At 38.8% G+C, this 16,834-nt stretch overlaps 1 protein-coding gene across 1 annotated transcript in view; it reads left to right on the top strand.

The window, feature by feature from the left end:
* Positions 1-16,834, top strand: part of ATP10B (ATPase phospholipid transporting 10B (putative)) — a 140,498-nt gene that overhangs the window by 105,117 nt on the left and 18,547 nt on the right. Inside the window, exons 5-10 of the mRNA XM_039701857.1 lie at positions 2,199-2,284; positions 4,956-5,062; positions 8,632-8,763; positions 11,134-11,261; positions 12,388-12,640; positions 13,547-13,782. Of these exons, the coding sequence (XP_039557791.1) occupies positions 2,199-2,284; positions 4,956-5,062; positions 8,632-8,763; positions 11,134-11,261; positions 12,388-12,640; positions 13,547-13,782 (942 nt within the window). The remainder of the gene's footprint in view (positions 1-2,198; positions 2,285-4,955; positions 5,063-8,631; positions 8,764-11,133; positions 11,262-12,387; positions 12,641-13,546; positions 13,783-16,834) is intronic.

Below are 16,834 nucleotides of genomic sequence, written 5' to 3' on the forward strand. Positions count from 1 at the left end.
CACACTGCAGGTTTTCGTGTGCCAACTTCTTCCTTGTTCTTTGAGCTTTGCTTAGTCCTGTGATTTATGAACTGCGTAAAACCCCTCGGATGTAATTCTGCCTATAAAGTGACTCTTTAAACAGAGAGGAAATAAATACATATTAGTCAGTTCTTCAGTTGGGTTAGAACTAACTGGGGTTAGTTCTTCAGTTTAGGATGCAAGAAAGGTGGAGAGAGACTATTTACAAGAGCATGGAGTGACAGGACAAGGGGGAATGGCTTCAAACTGACAGCAAGTAGGTTTAGATGAGATATCAGGAAGAAATTCTTCCTTTTGAGGGGGTGAAGCCCTGGAACAGGTTGTCCAGAGAATTTTTGGGTTTCTCATCTCTGGAAGTGTCCAAGGCTGGGTTAAACTGGGCTCTGAATCAACCTGGTCTAGTGGAAGGTGTCCCTGCCCACGGGATGATCTTTAAGGTCCCTTCCAAAACCCTTACCATTCTGTGATATGCTTAGGAATATTGCATACAACTCTCTGTAAAAGACTGAGAGAAAGGATTATAATTTTTTTTTCCTTTTATGACATTTTTAAATTTGATTTTTCAAACATAAAATTCTTGTCATCAAAAGAGAAAAAATTTGAGACCTTTCTATCTAGAAGCCTAATCATTTTCTTTTTTAGCAATGAAAATGCCAGGTGACTTTTGTATCTTCCTGTTCTCCTGTTGTACAAATTCTTCTGGTAAAACCAAATATGAACTGATTTTCCTGTTGAGTTCATGGAGTTGAACAAGATTCAGCACATGTGAAAATTCTGTCTTAACAGACATTCTAAAAATACTCAGCCAGATGGGTCAGAAGGTATACAAAATGCCCTTATATTCCTGAAGTTTTATATTTCCCCCAACAATTTTTTATCATATTCTCTACTTTTTTGTACTTATATACATGTATATAGTTAAAAAAAAAGGAATATATTCATTGTTTATGAAAAGAAGAATGAGAGAGAAAATAATGTAAAAATAAAAGCACAATGCTTGCTTTAGAACAAGGGAGGCCCAGTAGCAGATTTGATTTCCAGCTTTCCTAATGGAGGATTTTGTATTAAGTGAGCTTCAGTTCTTTTAAAATTCTGTGGCACAGAAATAATTATTATCTTTCACATTTCTCACATCCCATTTTTATTACATCTTCTTAATCAAATATCAGAGTTCTGTGTTTTTTTCAGTTAAGACTAAATCACTTATGGCAGTCAAGTACCTCTCACTCTGTCTGCTCTCTGGACTACTTCATGCAGCCCAAACCCCAGGCTGTTCCCCTGAGCACTGGGGAACTCAAGTAAAATCCTGTGACTCAGTTAACTCCAAATTCTGACAAAGTCTGAACAGCTTTGTCTCATTTTGTCTCTCCCAGCAGTGTGGGTTTATTCTACTGCCTTTCCTCTTCTGGATTTTTTTGTCCATTTTAGGGTTGGGTGGTGGGGGTTTTATGCTGTTAGTCTTGCTTTTAGTTTTCTTTGATTATGATGCATTCATTAAAATGTGCGTTCTCTTTACAATTATACCATCCTGGACATTAACATAAGTCTTCCAGCATAATCAAAAATCCTGTTAAATCCTGAAATTATTTTCATTTGAGCTTGCTCTTGGTTGACCACTGTTTTTCTTTTATAAGTAATCTGAATGTTTCACAGGACCATAGAATCCCAGAATGGTTTGGCCTGGAAGGAACCTTAAATTTCATTTTGTTCTAACCCCCACCATGGGCAGGGACACTTTCCACTAGCCCAGGTTCTCAGAGCCCTGTCCAACCTGGCCTCAAACATTCCCAGAGATGGGACAGCCACAGCCCTGGGAAACCTGTGCCAGAGCCTCTCCACCCTCAAAGGGAAGAATTTCTTCCTAATATTTAATTTAAATCTACTATCTTTGTTATATACACTTCAAATGAAGACAAGTGTTTCCACTAATTGGCATCTGTGATATCTTGTTCAATACACAGCCTTTTCTTCACTTACTTTAACCAGTTGTTATTCCAAGAGGAGGAAATACTCAGCCCTTCTGAAGCTTTACTTCAGGCTGAATGAGTTAAAATGTCTTTGTCTCTCCTAGGGCAAGTGCTTCAGCCCTGGTGGTCTAAATTAAGCTTTTCTTATTGTTTAGCATTTCAAATACTCATTGGATTTGACATTCATTCTCAGTGTGTTTTCTCTTGTAGGATACTGTGTTTGAACCAGAATTTTTCCAAAACACCATCATCTGTGAAATGCCAAACAATGATCTCAATAAATTCAAAGGTTATATGTAAGTACTTATTATCCATAAATACATTCTGGATCTATACTTTGACATTCCTCTTGGAGGAATTGGATGGAAGGAAGATATTTTGGGGAAATTGGTGGTTGTCACTATTATCTATTCCAGATTCAGAAGTCAATATAAAATGTAGACTTGGACTCTGTTTTGTGGCAAGGTAGAACCAAGGCTTGGCATTGTATTTACAGTTGTTTCCTGCAAACTGTTTTCACAGAGATTCAGCTCTCTTCCAAGCTTAGACCTAAGCTTATTTACATTTGACCTGTTGATTAGACTAAACTAGGTTTTAGATAAATCTTTCCACTTGTTTAAAGGTATCCAGCTGCATGGCTCTAGATTCTTCACATTTACAGCCGCAGGGAAAGGTGTCCAAGATCTAATAAACAAACCAGTTTCTTCTTATTGGAAAGGTAGAAAAAGCAATCATGCATGCAAAATGCTATTGAACTGATGCACTGGACTAGTATAAAAAAGTAGGGTAGGTTTCTTTTTTGTCTTTCTTCATTAAATAATGTTGGCACAGGCATAACAGCACATTCAGCAGATTTAGCCCCATTTATGAATTATAAGGCAAATTTCTATGTCATGGCTCATGTCTTAAAATTCTCTTACCCTCCAAAACAGAGCAGCCTTTCCCAAGGCTCTTTTCAGAGAGGTCATCAGTCCATTCTTATTCACACACCACAGCAGAGAATTGTCCAAAATACCTACCCACACCAAATGCATTGGTCTGGGTATTTTAATAATGCATATTAATTATCTGCATGCCCCGTTGTTATGCAGAAAATTGAACTGCATGAATGTGTCAGCATCCTCACCCATGCCCCAGCTTTGCTAAATTTATCAGTAGCTAAACTAGAATTTAATGGCTCTGCAAGAAGCAGTGAGAGTGTTGCACCTGGAGGAGCTGCAAATGGCTGGCTCTCTGACAGAGCAAAGCAGGGATTATCTCCCATTAGCACTGACCATACCTAATCTGGTTTTGGGGCTGTGCCCTGTAAGAATGGTGCCTCTAATACAAGTGCCTTTTCTCCTCTGCTGCAATATCTTACAAGGGAAAAAGAGGTCGAGTTTGTATTGATTGCTGGCTGTGGTTCTTGGCTTCAGGGAGAATTGGGTGTAATCTAAATTGAAGCAATCCCTCCAATTAGCAAAGAGTGCTGAGATTATAGAAATGTAGGAGATATGTCACAAGAAAACACACACAAATACACACCCTTAGGACTCAGGGCTGGCTTCAAAATATTCAACTCTCAACTGAAAGTCTGTAACTGAAATTCTCCTTGGTGAAAGCCTATTAACTCGCTTGATGGAACATGGAATTAGCTGCCTTTCTCTCCCCTCTTCAGGAACAGAAGAAAGAACTTGCTGGGTAAAATTACTTGCTAAGAGTTAGTGGAGCTCCTGTCTTTAGTCTGCTGAGATTTGAGCTATTTTGTAAACACAAATTATTTGGAGCAGGCTACCTTTTTGTCCATGAACCCTTAATAAATGATTGAGGCTCTATTGCCTTGCTATAAAATAGCAGGGGTACTCTCTGATAAAAATGATAAGAAATAACCTAATGACATCCATCTGACATGTCCCATCACAGAAAATTCTGTTCAAGGGGATGCAAGAGGGCTTCTATTAAATGAGTTCCCCAAGGAGGAATTCAGATTCCAAGAGAAACAGATTTCTGGCATTATGTTTTTACAATTCCAGCAGCTGTAGGTGGTTGACACTACACCTTTTCCCTTGTCTAGTTTAAGTTGTGTAATCATGTGCAGCTGCACTTAGACATTGGACTTTACTTAGCTCTAATATAACACCTAGCCTTGCCCTTCATTTGAGAGATGAGACTATTTACTGGCAAATGAAACACAAAATACTAAACAGAAAGTAGAGAGAGATGATTATTCTAGGAAAAAAGAAAGGTTTTTTTCCCATCCTGACCTTTACATAACAAAACAAGACAAAGCATCTAAATAGAAGCTCTCAGCTTTGGTAAAGATCTCAGGAGGAGCCTACCGGTGTAAAATAAAAGCTGTGTGTAGGGGCAGGTGTGTGCCATTAATTTTCAGAGGCAAGAAACAAATTGCCTGCCTGATGGAGCACCAACTTTATGATTTTCAGCAGCTTGTTCTGAAAGCAGAAGGACCTGGTCTGTGGAGAGGCAGCTTTGGCCAGGATGAAAAGTCTTCTATCCAGGATGAGATGAGGAGGAGCTCCTCAGCCCGAAGGCTGCTTCAGTGACCTGACATTCACAAAGACCTTTGGTGGCTGATGGAGCCACAGAGGCTCTGGCAGGGTGTAGATGTATTCATCTGAACCTCTGCTCATCTTTCTAAAACAAATTTGTCTGCAAGAAGTTGCAAAATTGCTCTTGTTTTCTTTCATAAGATAGTGAATCTGCCAGATAAGTTTCCAAGTGAAAGCCAAAGTTGCTTTGTACTGGCATCATGACACACACTGTGCAAGTGGTCTTTAAAAGAAAGACTTGGACTTCTCTGTAACTTTTTGCTGGAAAAGTTTCCTTGAAACTGAGGGAAATAAAAGCTGAACAGGACCTACAAAATTACTTTATTTCAACTTGAAATATACATGCACATGAAAATTTTCTTTAACACTCCATTAGAACAGAAAAATTAATTGCTCTATTTGATTATATTTCTTCTAGGGAACAGCCAAACCATGAACAGGTAGGTCTCAACATTGAAAACCTCTTGCTTCGTGGATGTACCATCAGAAATACTGAGGCTGCAGTAGGAATCGTTATCTATGCAGGTAAGACATATTTTCTATTTAGGTAAACTGAGAATTTCTCTGTAAATATCCTTTAAAAAATAAGTATAGTCTAATATTGCAACAGAATTTGACATTTTGTTTTAAAAACTGGTAGTGCACAGAAAAAGTTTATAACTTTTTTTTCAGTGAAGGTATTACTCATCCATCTCCAAAGCCAGCAAGTCTTGCACTGGGTCTTTGGCAAGTGACAGTATCCTTGTGCATGTCAAATATCTTGTAAAAATATCCAGACAAGTAAAAAATTGCTCAGGTGTATTTAACCCTCAGCTTTTGCTATATTACTAATTCCATCTGTCATAAAATCTACACAGCTGCCCTAAGGGACGTCCCACTGGCTCCTCAGGGTAGAAACTGGAGCAGCTAAAGAGCTAATTAGGGGGAAAAAAGTGAATTTCATTCATGCATTCAATCTGTGCCAGTGCCAGCATGCAGGAGGCAGTGAGGCAGCAGCTGGAGGTGACAGAAAAGGCAGGAGCAGCACAGGTTTGTGCTGACACAGAGTGTGTCTGTGCAGCCATGAACTTCGTGCAGGAGACATGGACAAAGAGACACAGTGTTGGTGCCCAGATGAAATGCAGCAGTGCCAGGTTCAGCAGTGGGTCAATTCATCTGTTTCTCAGCATCTTTTACCTTTGGAATGTTACCACTGCTTTTACTCAGTGAGCATTATTTATCATTGGCTTTGCCAGCTGTGTCCTCTTCTGTGTCAGATAGAGTGTATCAGCTACCCTCTTATTTGAAGATTAAATAAAAGTCAATTCAAACACAACAATTAATCCCATTAGCTATCATTATCTTTCCAGTAGAGTTATATTAACTGTTTTATGTCTAATCAGCAGCAAGGGGTTCAGAGTTGAACCACCTAAGAGAAAAGAGAAGTCACACCTTTACAGGAGTCATTTAGCTTAGATTCATCTGCACAGCCCGGCACAATTTTCCTGACAACGGACTGTCTGTTTCAGTATCACACAACTGGACTCTGAATGTCTGCAGCTCCCATATGTTTGATTCCAAGGCAGCTTTGACTTTGCAGGTCTCTCACCACATGCAAGGGTGGTGCCCACCGGGCAGAGGAGGAGAGCCAGAGCCAAACTCTGCAATCTTTTTTTCTAAGCAGCTACTGTATAAAAATCTCAGTGGGGATCATTCCTGATATAATTGGAGTAATTTATCTTCCCTTCTCCTGTAGCAGTTCCTCATTTTCTTCTGTTTAGCTCAGATTTCCCAGTATGTTCTCTTGACCACCAGCACAGATCCTAATGGGGATCTCCATTTATGTTTCTTAAGCTGCCAGTAGAAAAGGCTGGAGTTTTAAAGTTATTCCCAAGACATGGTGATTTTCATATGAGTAGATCTTCAAATCAATTTCCGACTGAATTCTTATTGTTAATGTCAGCATAAAAGTTTTTGGGTTTTTTTTCCTAAAATTAGACTGGCTTCAGTCAGTATCGTCTTCATTTCTAGGGTTCTTTGACATTGATTATACTCTAGCTTTTAATCATGGTCTGTGACCTTTTCTGAACAATCAAGATCAGTCACATAATAAGATGGCACACTTTCCATTTTTATGACTCTATTACTCCTCAAACTTTCTTTCTAATAGAAGCCTTTGTGGGGAGTGCAGCCATCACTCAGTGCCACTGCTTGGGCTGTGCAGTTCTCGTCTGACCCGAGGACAGTTGTACTTTTCATGGCTACCCAAATTGTTCTACACAGAGCAATAGCACTAAAACACAAAAACCTCATTACAGACTGACAGCCAATGTAGTTTTCTCCTTCTGATTGGAACAGCAGTAAGAATTATATGCTTTTCATATACTAAAGTACCAGAAAGAAGTTTTAGATGAGCCCATCATCTTCTAGAAGTAGAGAGCCCATCAGCATCTAGAAATAGATATCTATCTAGAGAAATAAAGAAGTTGGGATGGTAGGTGAGGTGCTGTGCTTCACATAGGAAGGTTGAGGATTAGAGGAGAGCAAAGCAGTTTATTTCTCATATTTCTGATTTTCTCTTCCTTACGAGGTGATAACTGTGTTACAGAAGTGTCCTTTTTCTGATGATCACCTGAAGTGGAAAGGAATGGTAGAACTGATATTTGGAAATAAGCTCATCACAATTTCTTCCTGAAATAAATTCATCAACACTTCCTTAAGGGTTTTCAGGGAGGGATTAGAGGGCTTTGGATTTGTTTTATTTCAATACAAACCATTCCATTATGCCTGACATAAAAGAAAAGTGAGGAATAAGATTCCCACAGCTGCTGGAGGAACAGAAATTCAAGGAGCAGTGCTCTCCCCTTCAGTGTAGCTCGGTGGTTAAGAGATTTTGCTCACCAAAGAAAAGGCTTAGGGTTTGTTCTGAGTTCTGCCTGTGTGGGACTGAACACACATCTCCTGCTTCCAGCCTGTACACTGGAAAAGCTGCCTAAGTGAGACAAGAGGGTTTGTGCTTATGTGTGAGGTGGAAGGGCAGGAGCAGGGGTAGCATAAACTGGTCCCACTGACACAGCTCCAGGTTGTGTACATCATTACATATTCATTGGATTGGCAAGCCAGGAGCCCCAGCTCTTGAGTGAATGTCCTGAACATAAGGCTGGAGACTAATTTTCTCTCTAGCTCTCTTCTTAATTAATAACTGCTGATGTAAACCTGGAATGAATCCAGCAGGTGTGATTGAACTGCACCTAACTTCCAGTTTTTGGGTTAAATCACTTCCCCAGAGAAAGCTAAAAGCCAGCTTGGAAAACAGTCCTTGTCACACACATCATGCACATACAAATGAAAACTAAATACGAGCCTGCAGGGTCTGTATTTTCAGGGAAAAGGACTGCAGAAATAAACATAAAAGATACAAACCAATGTAACAACAGATGGTGTCCAGATATCCCAGTTGTGGAGCCACAGTTTAGATAACATTAAATTGAATTGAAAAAGTAATTTCTGCTTCTTGACTTCTTGCAGCAGTCCTTTTTTCATTATTATTATTATAGCAGCTCACTTCTCTCTCACTAAGATTAAGGACTGGGGATTTTTTTATTTCTCATATGACTGTTTTGTCAGCACTTTACAACCAAATTGTGAAAAGCTAAATATTATTTTTTTCACTGACTTGTTGAATTTTATTTAATATGCAAAATGTATCTAGTGGCTTTTGAATTGCTGCTGAAAAATATTCAAATGTAGTTTTCAGGAATCTTTATAGCACCTAAATAATTTGTTCATAAAATGCAAAAACATACATTTCATTTTCTTGTTCTTCTCATGGATATTTGGCTTTTGATGGTTTATATAAACCTTATGATCCTACTTAATCCACTGTCATTGGGACAGAAAAATGTATATGACAGCTGAAACCTGTGATATAATGGAGGTTTTTGGTAAACTTCAAGATTTAGACTCTGATGTCTCAGTCAAATAGGAAGATGGACAAGGAAAGTTCTGAATGTCAGCATTAGTTGTCCTGCTCTCAGTTGGGGAGCTTTTTAAAAAAACCAAACAAAAATACAACATATTACATAAATATTATAATATTAATTTGTGTTTTGAAGGTCATGAGACGAAGGCCATGCTGAACAACAGCGGCCCTCGCTACAAGCGCAGCAGGATAGAGCAGAGGATGAACATGGATATTTTCTTATGTGTGGGACTCCTGTTTGTGATGTGCCTTGTTGGAGCTGTAGGTATGAAGCACTGACAAAAATCTATTTCCCAAATGGTGATGAAAATGTATGTTGTGGACATGAGTGAGATCTACAGGTGAATAATGCTCTTGGGGTCTTTAGACTCCTTGGTCTTTCCAATAGGTGAGTTAAGATGGTAAATCTAAGCAATTCAGTGAAGAAAACATGGCTATAAATGTTTCAGACAAGATTCATCCCCACCATGGTATCATACATGTAAAGCAAGAGAAAGCCATCCTGTGAGTGCATTGTAGGAATGGATATTTGTCAGCTGAGATCTTCCTTCCTTCCCGAGTGCTTCCTGAGGGGGTGCTTCTTCCTTGTGCATAGCAGCAAAAGTTAAATGATTTTGCTTTACTTTCATTTCAGTTGTGTTTTCCTCTAATATGTTTGGGAGTGGTATTAAACAGAGACACACAATTTAGAACCCATGAGCTGCTCATAACTATTTCATTCAGTTTACATCCTCCACGGCTTCCTTCCTTCTCAAAAGCCCCTTTACATCAGGCTGTGAAATGGAGTAATTGCTTATATTGTAATAGCCTGCATTTTTCTGGGGTCCTTGCAGGTGAGCATGTGTGAATTTATTAACTGGTGTTTGTTAACTGACTGGATTGGTAATCTCAAAAAGATCATCTTCACTGTGTGTAAGCACCTGCTTGCCTTCCAGCTCTGATTGCAATCTGTCCCAGGCAGGCCAGAATTAACAGGATCTCATCATTCAGAGCAAAGGACCAAATTTTAGGTGTACAGACTTTTGAATGGGGCCATGCTTTAAGGAGATAGCGGGGGCTCCCATGAGCCCCTTTTTCTTTTAATGGATTTACTCAGTGCTGCTGCTGTGATTAAGCAACAGTCAAATCAAGTCTTCCCGTGCCTGCCCTGGAGGCATGTGGGGTGGCACCAGTCAGTCATCAGGTGTGATACCATGGGAAGTAAGGACCATCCAAAACAGGTGAACAACTGAACTGCCTTGATCTCCTCTCTAGTATTACTGCTTCATGTTGCAGTGGGAATTTTGGCATCAAAATGAGATTTCAGTTTCACAACTGAGATGTGTGTGAGGGAAAGATTTTATTTTCCTCGTTCCCTGGCTGCTGTTATCTGGATTTAGAGACTTGCCTTGTTTGGTGTGTGGGGGCTCTTGAGTAATAAAGTCCTTCAATTTAAGGTTAAAAGAAGTCTCAGATGAAAAAAATCAGCATTTGAAAAATAATTTTTCTAGTCAGGTTAAAAAAAATGTTCATCTTTTAAGTGAAACATGTAAAAGCATAAAAAGTCTTTTACCTTTCAGCCATCCAAAATGTCCAGAGGCTCTACCACGAGTTCTTGCTTTGCAGCCTTATCTGAATGTAAGGTTCTAGGGAAAATTATCACTGGTGGATCAGTTATCAGGATTGTTCTTGCACACAGTGATGAATTGGGGTAAGAAGTGGCTTGTAGAGCAGAGTTTTCCTTGTTCAGATGTGACTGTGGTCTGAAGCAGCCAAAGAGCATTGCTGAAGTAATTTGAATATTTTTGGCAGCATTTCAGTAGGCAGATGCTGCAAACCAACTGCTTGGTTAACTGGTGCTAATGGAGGTTTTATTTGAGCTGGACTGATAGAGGCTTTTGGCATCTGCACAAGTTATGCAACGAGGGAAAACAAGTTGTTTGCCTTAGCTCTGTGGGAAGCTCCTGATGCTGTAAATTTAGAAACCTCATTGATAAAAGTTTATTTCAATAAGGACAGTATGGAAAGTGGTAAAACATTTGTGATGGGATGTTGTTAAGTCCTGGAACAGAGGCTTTGTTGTAGCAGTGCAATGATATCTGCTGGTATTTAAAACATGGAGGAAGAAGCAGTTTGAGATATGATTTAATTGAAGGAATGTAAAGATGAGTTGCCCAGACTGAATTTAGGAGATTTTTCAATTCTTAGTGAACACAGATTGAAATCAAGACTGGTCAGAGAAAATAAGAAATATTTTAGTTTGTCTGTATACAAAGTTCTAAGACTTATTTCTGTGAGAGGAAAGAGAGTCTTCAGCTCTGAGGATTTTTATGGATAGGTGATAGAGATGGAATCTTCCAGCAGGGAAACACAGAATGAGAAAAGATCTGTGCAGAGCTAAGAGCTGTGGGAAACACCAGATGAAGCAGAGGTGAATGAAAATATCCCTGAATACTCATTTGTCATGGGTATATCAATTATGTGCATGTGCTACAGAGCTCTGCAGGTGCTTTGCATTCTCCAAAAGATTTGCAGCATTGTTTTGGAAATGCTCTCTCTGTTCTGTTAGCAGAGCAGTCCATATCTGCACATTTCAGAAGCTTTGTCTCTCACTCCACTGCTCAGCTGATTTCAGTCTTGTATCTCATTCCTACAGGACATTGCATTTGGACTGGAAACTTTTGGGAGCATCCACCTTATGATGTCCCAGACCTGAATGGCAATTTTGTGTCTCCAATTCTTGCTGGTTTCTACATGTTCCTGACAATGATAATCCTCTTGCAGGTAAAAGACAAAAACCTCTCTGTTACCTCCAAGGAAGAAGCTACTACTTAAAATTGAGTATAATCACTAATGAACAATTAATATCCATTAATAGCTGTGCAGTGCCTTCTTAATCCTATTTGAAAATATTGCTAGGAGTGTTTCAAATCAGTCAAGTGTGAAATAATGTTTCTTTTTTTTTTTTTCTTTCTTACTGCAGATTTTTTTCTTGCTATTGAAACCCCACAAGGATATAGATAGGAAATACATGTATAATATCTTTAACTCAGAATAGCTAGCAGATGCAATAAAGAAGATATTTACATCCAAATGCCAGCTTTTTTTTTTCTGCCTATATCCAGAATTCTAAAATAAGAAGGCCACTTAGCAGCTCAGAAAAACAGTGAAACAAAAATTGCCAATTTGCCAGTGGGGAATAATAACTAGGTATGGTTCATCTGGTCCAGGAAAGAAGCTAAATTAGAAGTAGGATACTTGTATAGCTGAGTGTGATTAAGCCTAATTGGGAAAGAGTATTTTATTGGGTGAGGGGAAAAATTACATTTACTTTTCAGATTTCTTTATGTCAGTGCTGAGATTTAAGTGGACAGAATTTTTTAATATGAAAAAAAAAATCTGAATATAACTTTCAGAGCTGCTCAGAGATTCCTTGGGGGATTATTCTTCATTACTGAGACAGAATATTTGTGCATCTTAAGAATTCATTATTCTTTCAGGGCAAGGAATCTTGTGGGTGGGAAGTGTTGTGTGCAAAGTAATGGTTTGTGAAACTTTTCTGCACTAAAAGTTAGTCTGTGCTAGTCCATCCTTTCAGAGTTTCAGAAGGGTAAGAGCAAGCATGACCCTATGTCCAGAAAACATGCTTTGTAAGGGCACCCTTCAAAAGACCCACCTCTGAATTTAGTACTCTAGGAATTTAGTCTTAAGTTTGGCACTTATCGCTGTTTCTCCATTATTGTGTGCAGGATTTTTTTTCACCCCTGAATTATTATTAATCAGCCCTAAAATACGTCTCTAGGAGGAACTGCTTCTTTGGAAATCATTAGTATACCTGTGCCAGGACATTTCTGATAGAAAGCAGTGAAATTTATCTCACCTCTCACTGAGAATTTAAACTCTCTTCCAGATTTTAATCCCCATATCTCTTTATGTGTCAATTGAGTTGGTCAAACTGGGCCAAGTCTTCTTAATTCACAATGACATTGACCTGTATGATGAAGAAGCAGATTTGCCCATCCAGTGCCGTTCCCTCACTATTACTGAAGACCTTGGACAGATCCAGTACATCTTCTCAGACAAAACTGGGACACTAACAGAAAACAAAATGGTATTCCGACGCTGTACTGTTGATGGAATTGAGTTTTCCCATCAGGAAAATGGTGAGAGACACTTTTTTGTACTTGCTTTTTTTTGTCTGAGCAATTAAATGTTATTAATTTAAATATTAATATCTAAACATACTGAGCCCTCTGGAGTTTTGTGGAATAGTCACTTTTTTGTGAGGGACTGCTGTAACAGAGATTCACAAAAGTGAAGGTGTTTTAAATTATTCAGAAGTCAGATGGGAAAGGTTTTCCAGATCCCTCTGCAGGCACCTCCAGGATTTGCCCCCCATTCAAAGAGAACACTTTCTCTTTCATTTCTAAATGAGCACCGAACAACCTTTTATAAGCTCACAAACTGATTATAGTTAATATTTAAACTCAGTGGGTCCAAAAGTAATTATTTCTGTGACTATGTAAACATACACTTCTGTGTGATATGACAAATACAGGTACTCATTTCCTGGAGTGGATCCTGGCTGCAGTCCGGGTCGGAAGGATCCTGGCACTCAGTGCTCTGAATTCATGGTGTTGACTCAGGGCCCTTCTTCGTCATTATTTTCATGCTCTGTGTAGTGGAAAGGATCCTGTTAAGCCGGCAAGCAGCTGCCAAAAAGATGTTTGTGTTCTGTGACTGAAAACATTAGCAGATTTGTGAATTACCATATTTCACTCTCCTGTTCCAAATGCAAAAAGCAGCTGAAGAGACAAAACATTAAGAGAAGCTTATAAAAGTGACTGATCACTTTGAAAACACATTTTTATTTTCTTGCTATAATAACGGTGGCAATTGCCAGAAATTGCTGGACAGTGGGCATTTTTCTGGTGATGGCTTTTGAAATGTTTTGGCTTTGATTTAGTTTGTTTCAGGTTTTTTTTTTAACTGATCAAGGAATTCCTCCCAAACAATGAAAGAATAAATCACAAAAGAATCAGAGGTCAGGTTTCATTTTTCTTTTACAGACAGGCGACTGAAAACACAGAGAGAGCTGGATTTAGACAATGAGGATTTTGCAAAGCTTCAGCATTTCACTCTTCCTCCCATGAATCTTGGGAGGCCAGCCACCTACAAGCAGAGCACCATGAGGCCCTTGAGGAGGTGCCAGAGCGACCGGGCGCGTCCCCAGGGGCACAGCAGGAGCAGGTCGGTCGGGCGGCGCGACAGCAGCCAGTCCCAGGTGGCCTTCAGCAGCCCCATCGTGAGTACCTGCAGCAACACCTCCCAAGTCACCCCTTCTGCTGCTTTTGTGGGAATCAGAAGGATAGAAATCTTCACAGACTCGAGAGGGTTTGATTCACAGCCTTAGAGATGTCTAGATTGATGTGAAAGGAAGGTACACAGGCACTGAACAGAGAAATCACAAACTTACGTTTCTGTAGAATATGCCTTAAGTAAGAAACTGTATTAGATAAGATGATGAAGGGTTTTATAGTGTAGTAATGTGATTGTAATAGAACAAGCTGAGTTTAGATGTTATAATAGAGATACACATAGAGACATGTAATAAGACCTTATTGGGCAAAAGTATCCACATTGCAATAGAAAGAAGTAAAGGTGACAGGTTAGAAAAGCAAAACACTCTGTGGCAGCTGTCCATTGGACTAGAAAGTTGTATACTGTCTTACAACAAAGAACTTATGACCATCTTAGACTATGGCTGACTGCTTGGTGTCTTATAAATCTCATGGCCTTGGAGACTGATGTTATCTAAGCAATAAACCCTTCTTAGTCCGATCGTGGTCCCATCCCTTTGATTAATGTGACATCAGCCACAGAAAGCCAACAGGAAGAGAGGAGAAATCCGAGCCTTGCTGGAGCTAAGAGAGGGAAGGAGACAAAGAATCAGAGTCCTCGATTGGAGCATGCAGGCTGCAGTCAGGGGGGAGCAGGATCTGTTGCAATTTAGGTCTGAAGCTTCCCAAATTCACACAGCCTCATTAAAGTCAGACTGTTCTGCTCTTCTTGAAAGTTTTTTAACAGACGTTTCAAACAAGGCTTTTGTGAACAATAAAAGGTCATACACTTTCAAAATTAGAATTCCAATTAAAACAAAAGGCCTGGAAAACACATCCAAATCTTTTCATTTAAAAAACAGTCTAATAAAAGAATTCTCAGAACTTTATTTGCTGCAGTTGTTATAAGATCCTACTTACCTCATTCAATTCTGCTGTCATGTAGTAAGTACCACTTAGAACTCCTACTGTTCTTGGAATATGGGAATTCTGTACGTTGTTATCCTAGTATTTTCCAGCCCAAACCTCGTGAGTTGCTGAGAACATCTCCGTGGATTCTTGAGAACCCATGAGCCATGACTTCTGAGAACTCTTATATGTCATGACTGTTGAAGGATGATCAAGAAATTTCTTGCCAGTATATTTTCCAGTTACATTTTTTACTGCCAGGCCTTTTCTTTTTCTTCTAGAAATAAATATTTTTTTAATTCATTGTAAAGCAATGTTTTAATGCCCTATGACAATTGTAAAGATGTAAAAATAGAGATATTTAGATATTGCACAGAGCCTGCCCTGTGTGACCTTTAAATGAGACATAGTACTATCCTTTGCCACCTGAGACAATTTCCTATTAATAAAATGGAAAAAATAAATTTTTGGTACCTCTATAGTTCCAGCCCTTTGGAAATTGCATCAACTCATCTGATGCATTTTTACTCTGCTGCAAATCTGCAGCATCCTGAGTACTCCTGGTATAGAGAATGTGTTTGTAGACCTGTGTGTATGTCAGCAGACAGATGTTTGTAAGAAAAATCCATCTTTCAACAATGAAACATGATAGAAAATTAACATTTACTCTCTCTACCTTTAGGAGTTCTTGCGAATAAAGAGAGTGACAGTACATTTTCTTCAAGATGGAATAGTTCAAATAAGCAGTGCCTTGCTATTAGCAACATTAGAAATATTAGAAACCAGAAACATTTAACAAATATTTTCATTGTCCCATGGTCATCAGATTTTCATGCCATTGAGTAGAAGAAATGCTATCAAGTTAATGAGGAAACCTTAAAACTGAATGGCACTAGCCATTTTATGTCAGCATTTTCACTAACTAAAATTGTTAACATTGAAAAGCTGGCAAATTAAAATGATTATCATCATTAGTGCTGTTTTATTCCGTTTTCCTTTTGCTTGGTTTGGGTTTTTAATATACATTCAGGCTGAAAATTCAGGTCAGTGCTGCTTTCACTTAATGTGAAAAAGAAGATGAGAAAAATTGTTGTAATAAACATTGATTTTTTTTTATTATTTTGTTTTTAAAACTTGTCTCTGAAGCCACAATTAGCCTGTCAATTTTCGATTTTTTCCAGAGGAAAGTTTTGAGTTCAGAAATTTGCTGCTGAAGTGAAATGCCCAGTAGTGCATTGTCCTTTTTGACAAGAACTTGCAGCAGACATTGAGGATATAGATGAAAAAGAAATTGAGTGGGATCATGACAGATAGGAGAGATGAGATACACATGTAATAATTTGGTGTTTGTGATTTTCATTCTAATTGTGGCAATGCAGAATGAAGAAATTGAATGAAAAATCATGCAAGGTGTTGGTGAGATTCTAACCTTTATTGTTTCAAATTTCATAGAATTCCCAACATAACTGTTTGACATAACTGTTTGAACAGTTCTAGCTGCACATATGTGTTCTTCACTGGAATTGTCCTGTTAGCTATTTGGGATTATTCTGTGTACAAAGCATGGTATTGGCACAGTCCCATCACCCACAGAACCACTGCAGTGCAATATTGTGAAATGGTTTCTTAAAATCAGCAGCTTTAACTTTCCAGCCTCTGATCCTTTTTAGGAGACCTGAGAAGATAACTAAAAAATAAGGCTTATCCTTAGCATGTTTTTGTTTGTTAGAGAAAGGACTCCATCAATACTGCAAACATGTCCCTGTATGTGAAGTAAAAACACATTAAAATATTGAGCCAGAAGAAACAGAACTTTCTGGAGCAGGGAAAGTGCAAAGCTTTGTTCCAGCTTTGGATTTCAGCGAGCTGCAAAATGAACAGTAGATTCATTTATAATTATTAGGATTATTTAAGAACTACTTGTCGCTTTAGCAAGCAGAAGAGGGAGTGTAACATTCAGCACAGTACAGCCAGAAAGGTTCTTGGGTGACTTCTGTTGCCTGTTTACAGAACATGGGAAAACTCTGCCAGATGGAATGAGGTGAGGGCAATAGCTGAGGTGAACTAGAAAGCAGCTAAATAACTTTGGCAGTTCCTTAAAGAAGGCAT

This window comes from Passer montanus, unplaced genomic scaffold, assembly GCF_014805655.1.
Source record: "Passer montanus isolate IOZ18808 unplaced genomic scaffold, ASM1480565v1 scaffold15, whole genome shotgun sequence".
Classification (NCBI taxonomy): domain Eukaryota; kingdom Metazoa; phylum Chordata; class Aves; order Passeriformes; family Passeridae; genus Passer; species Passer montanus.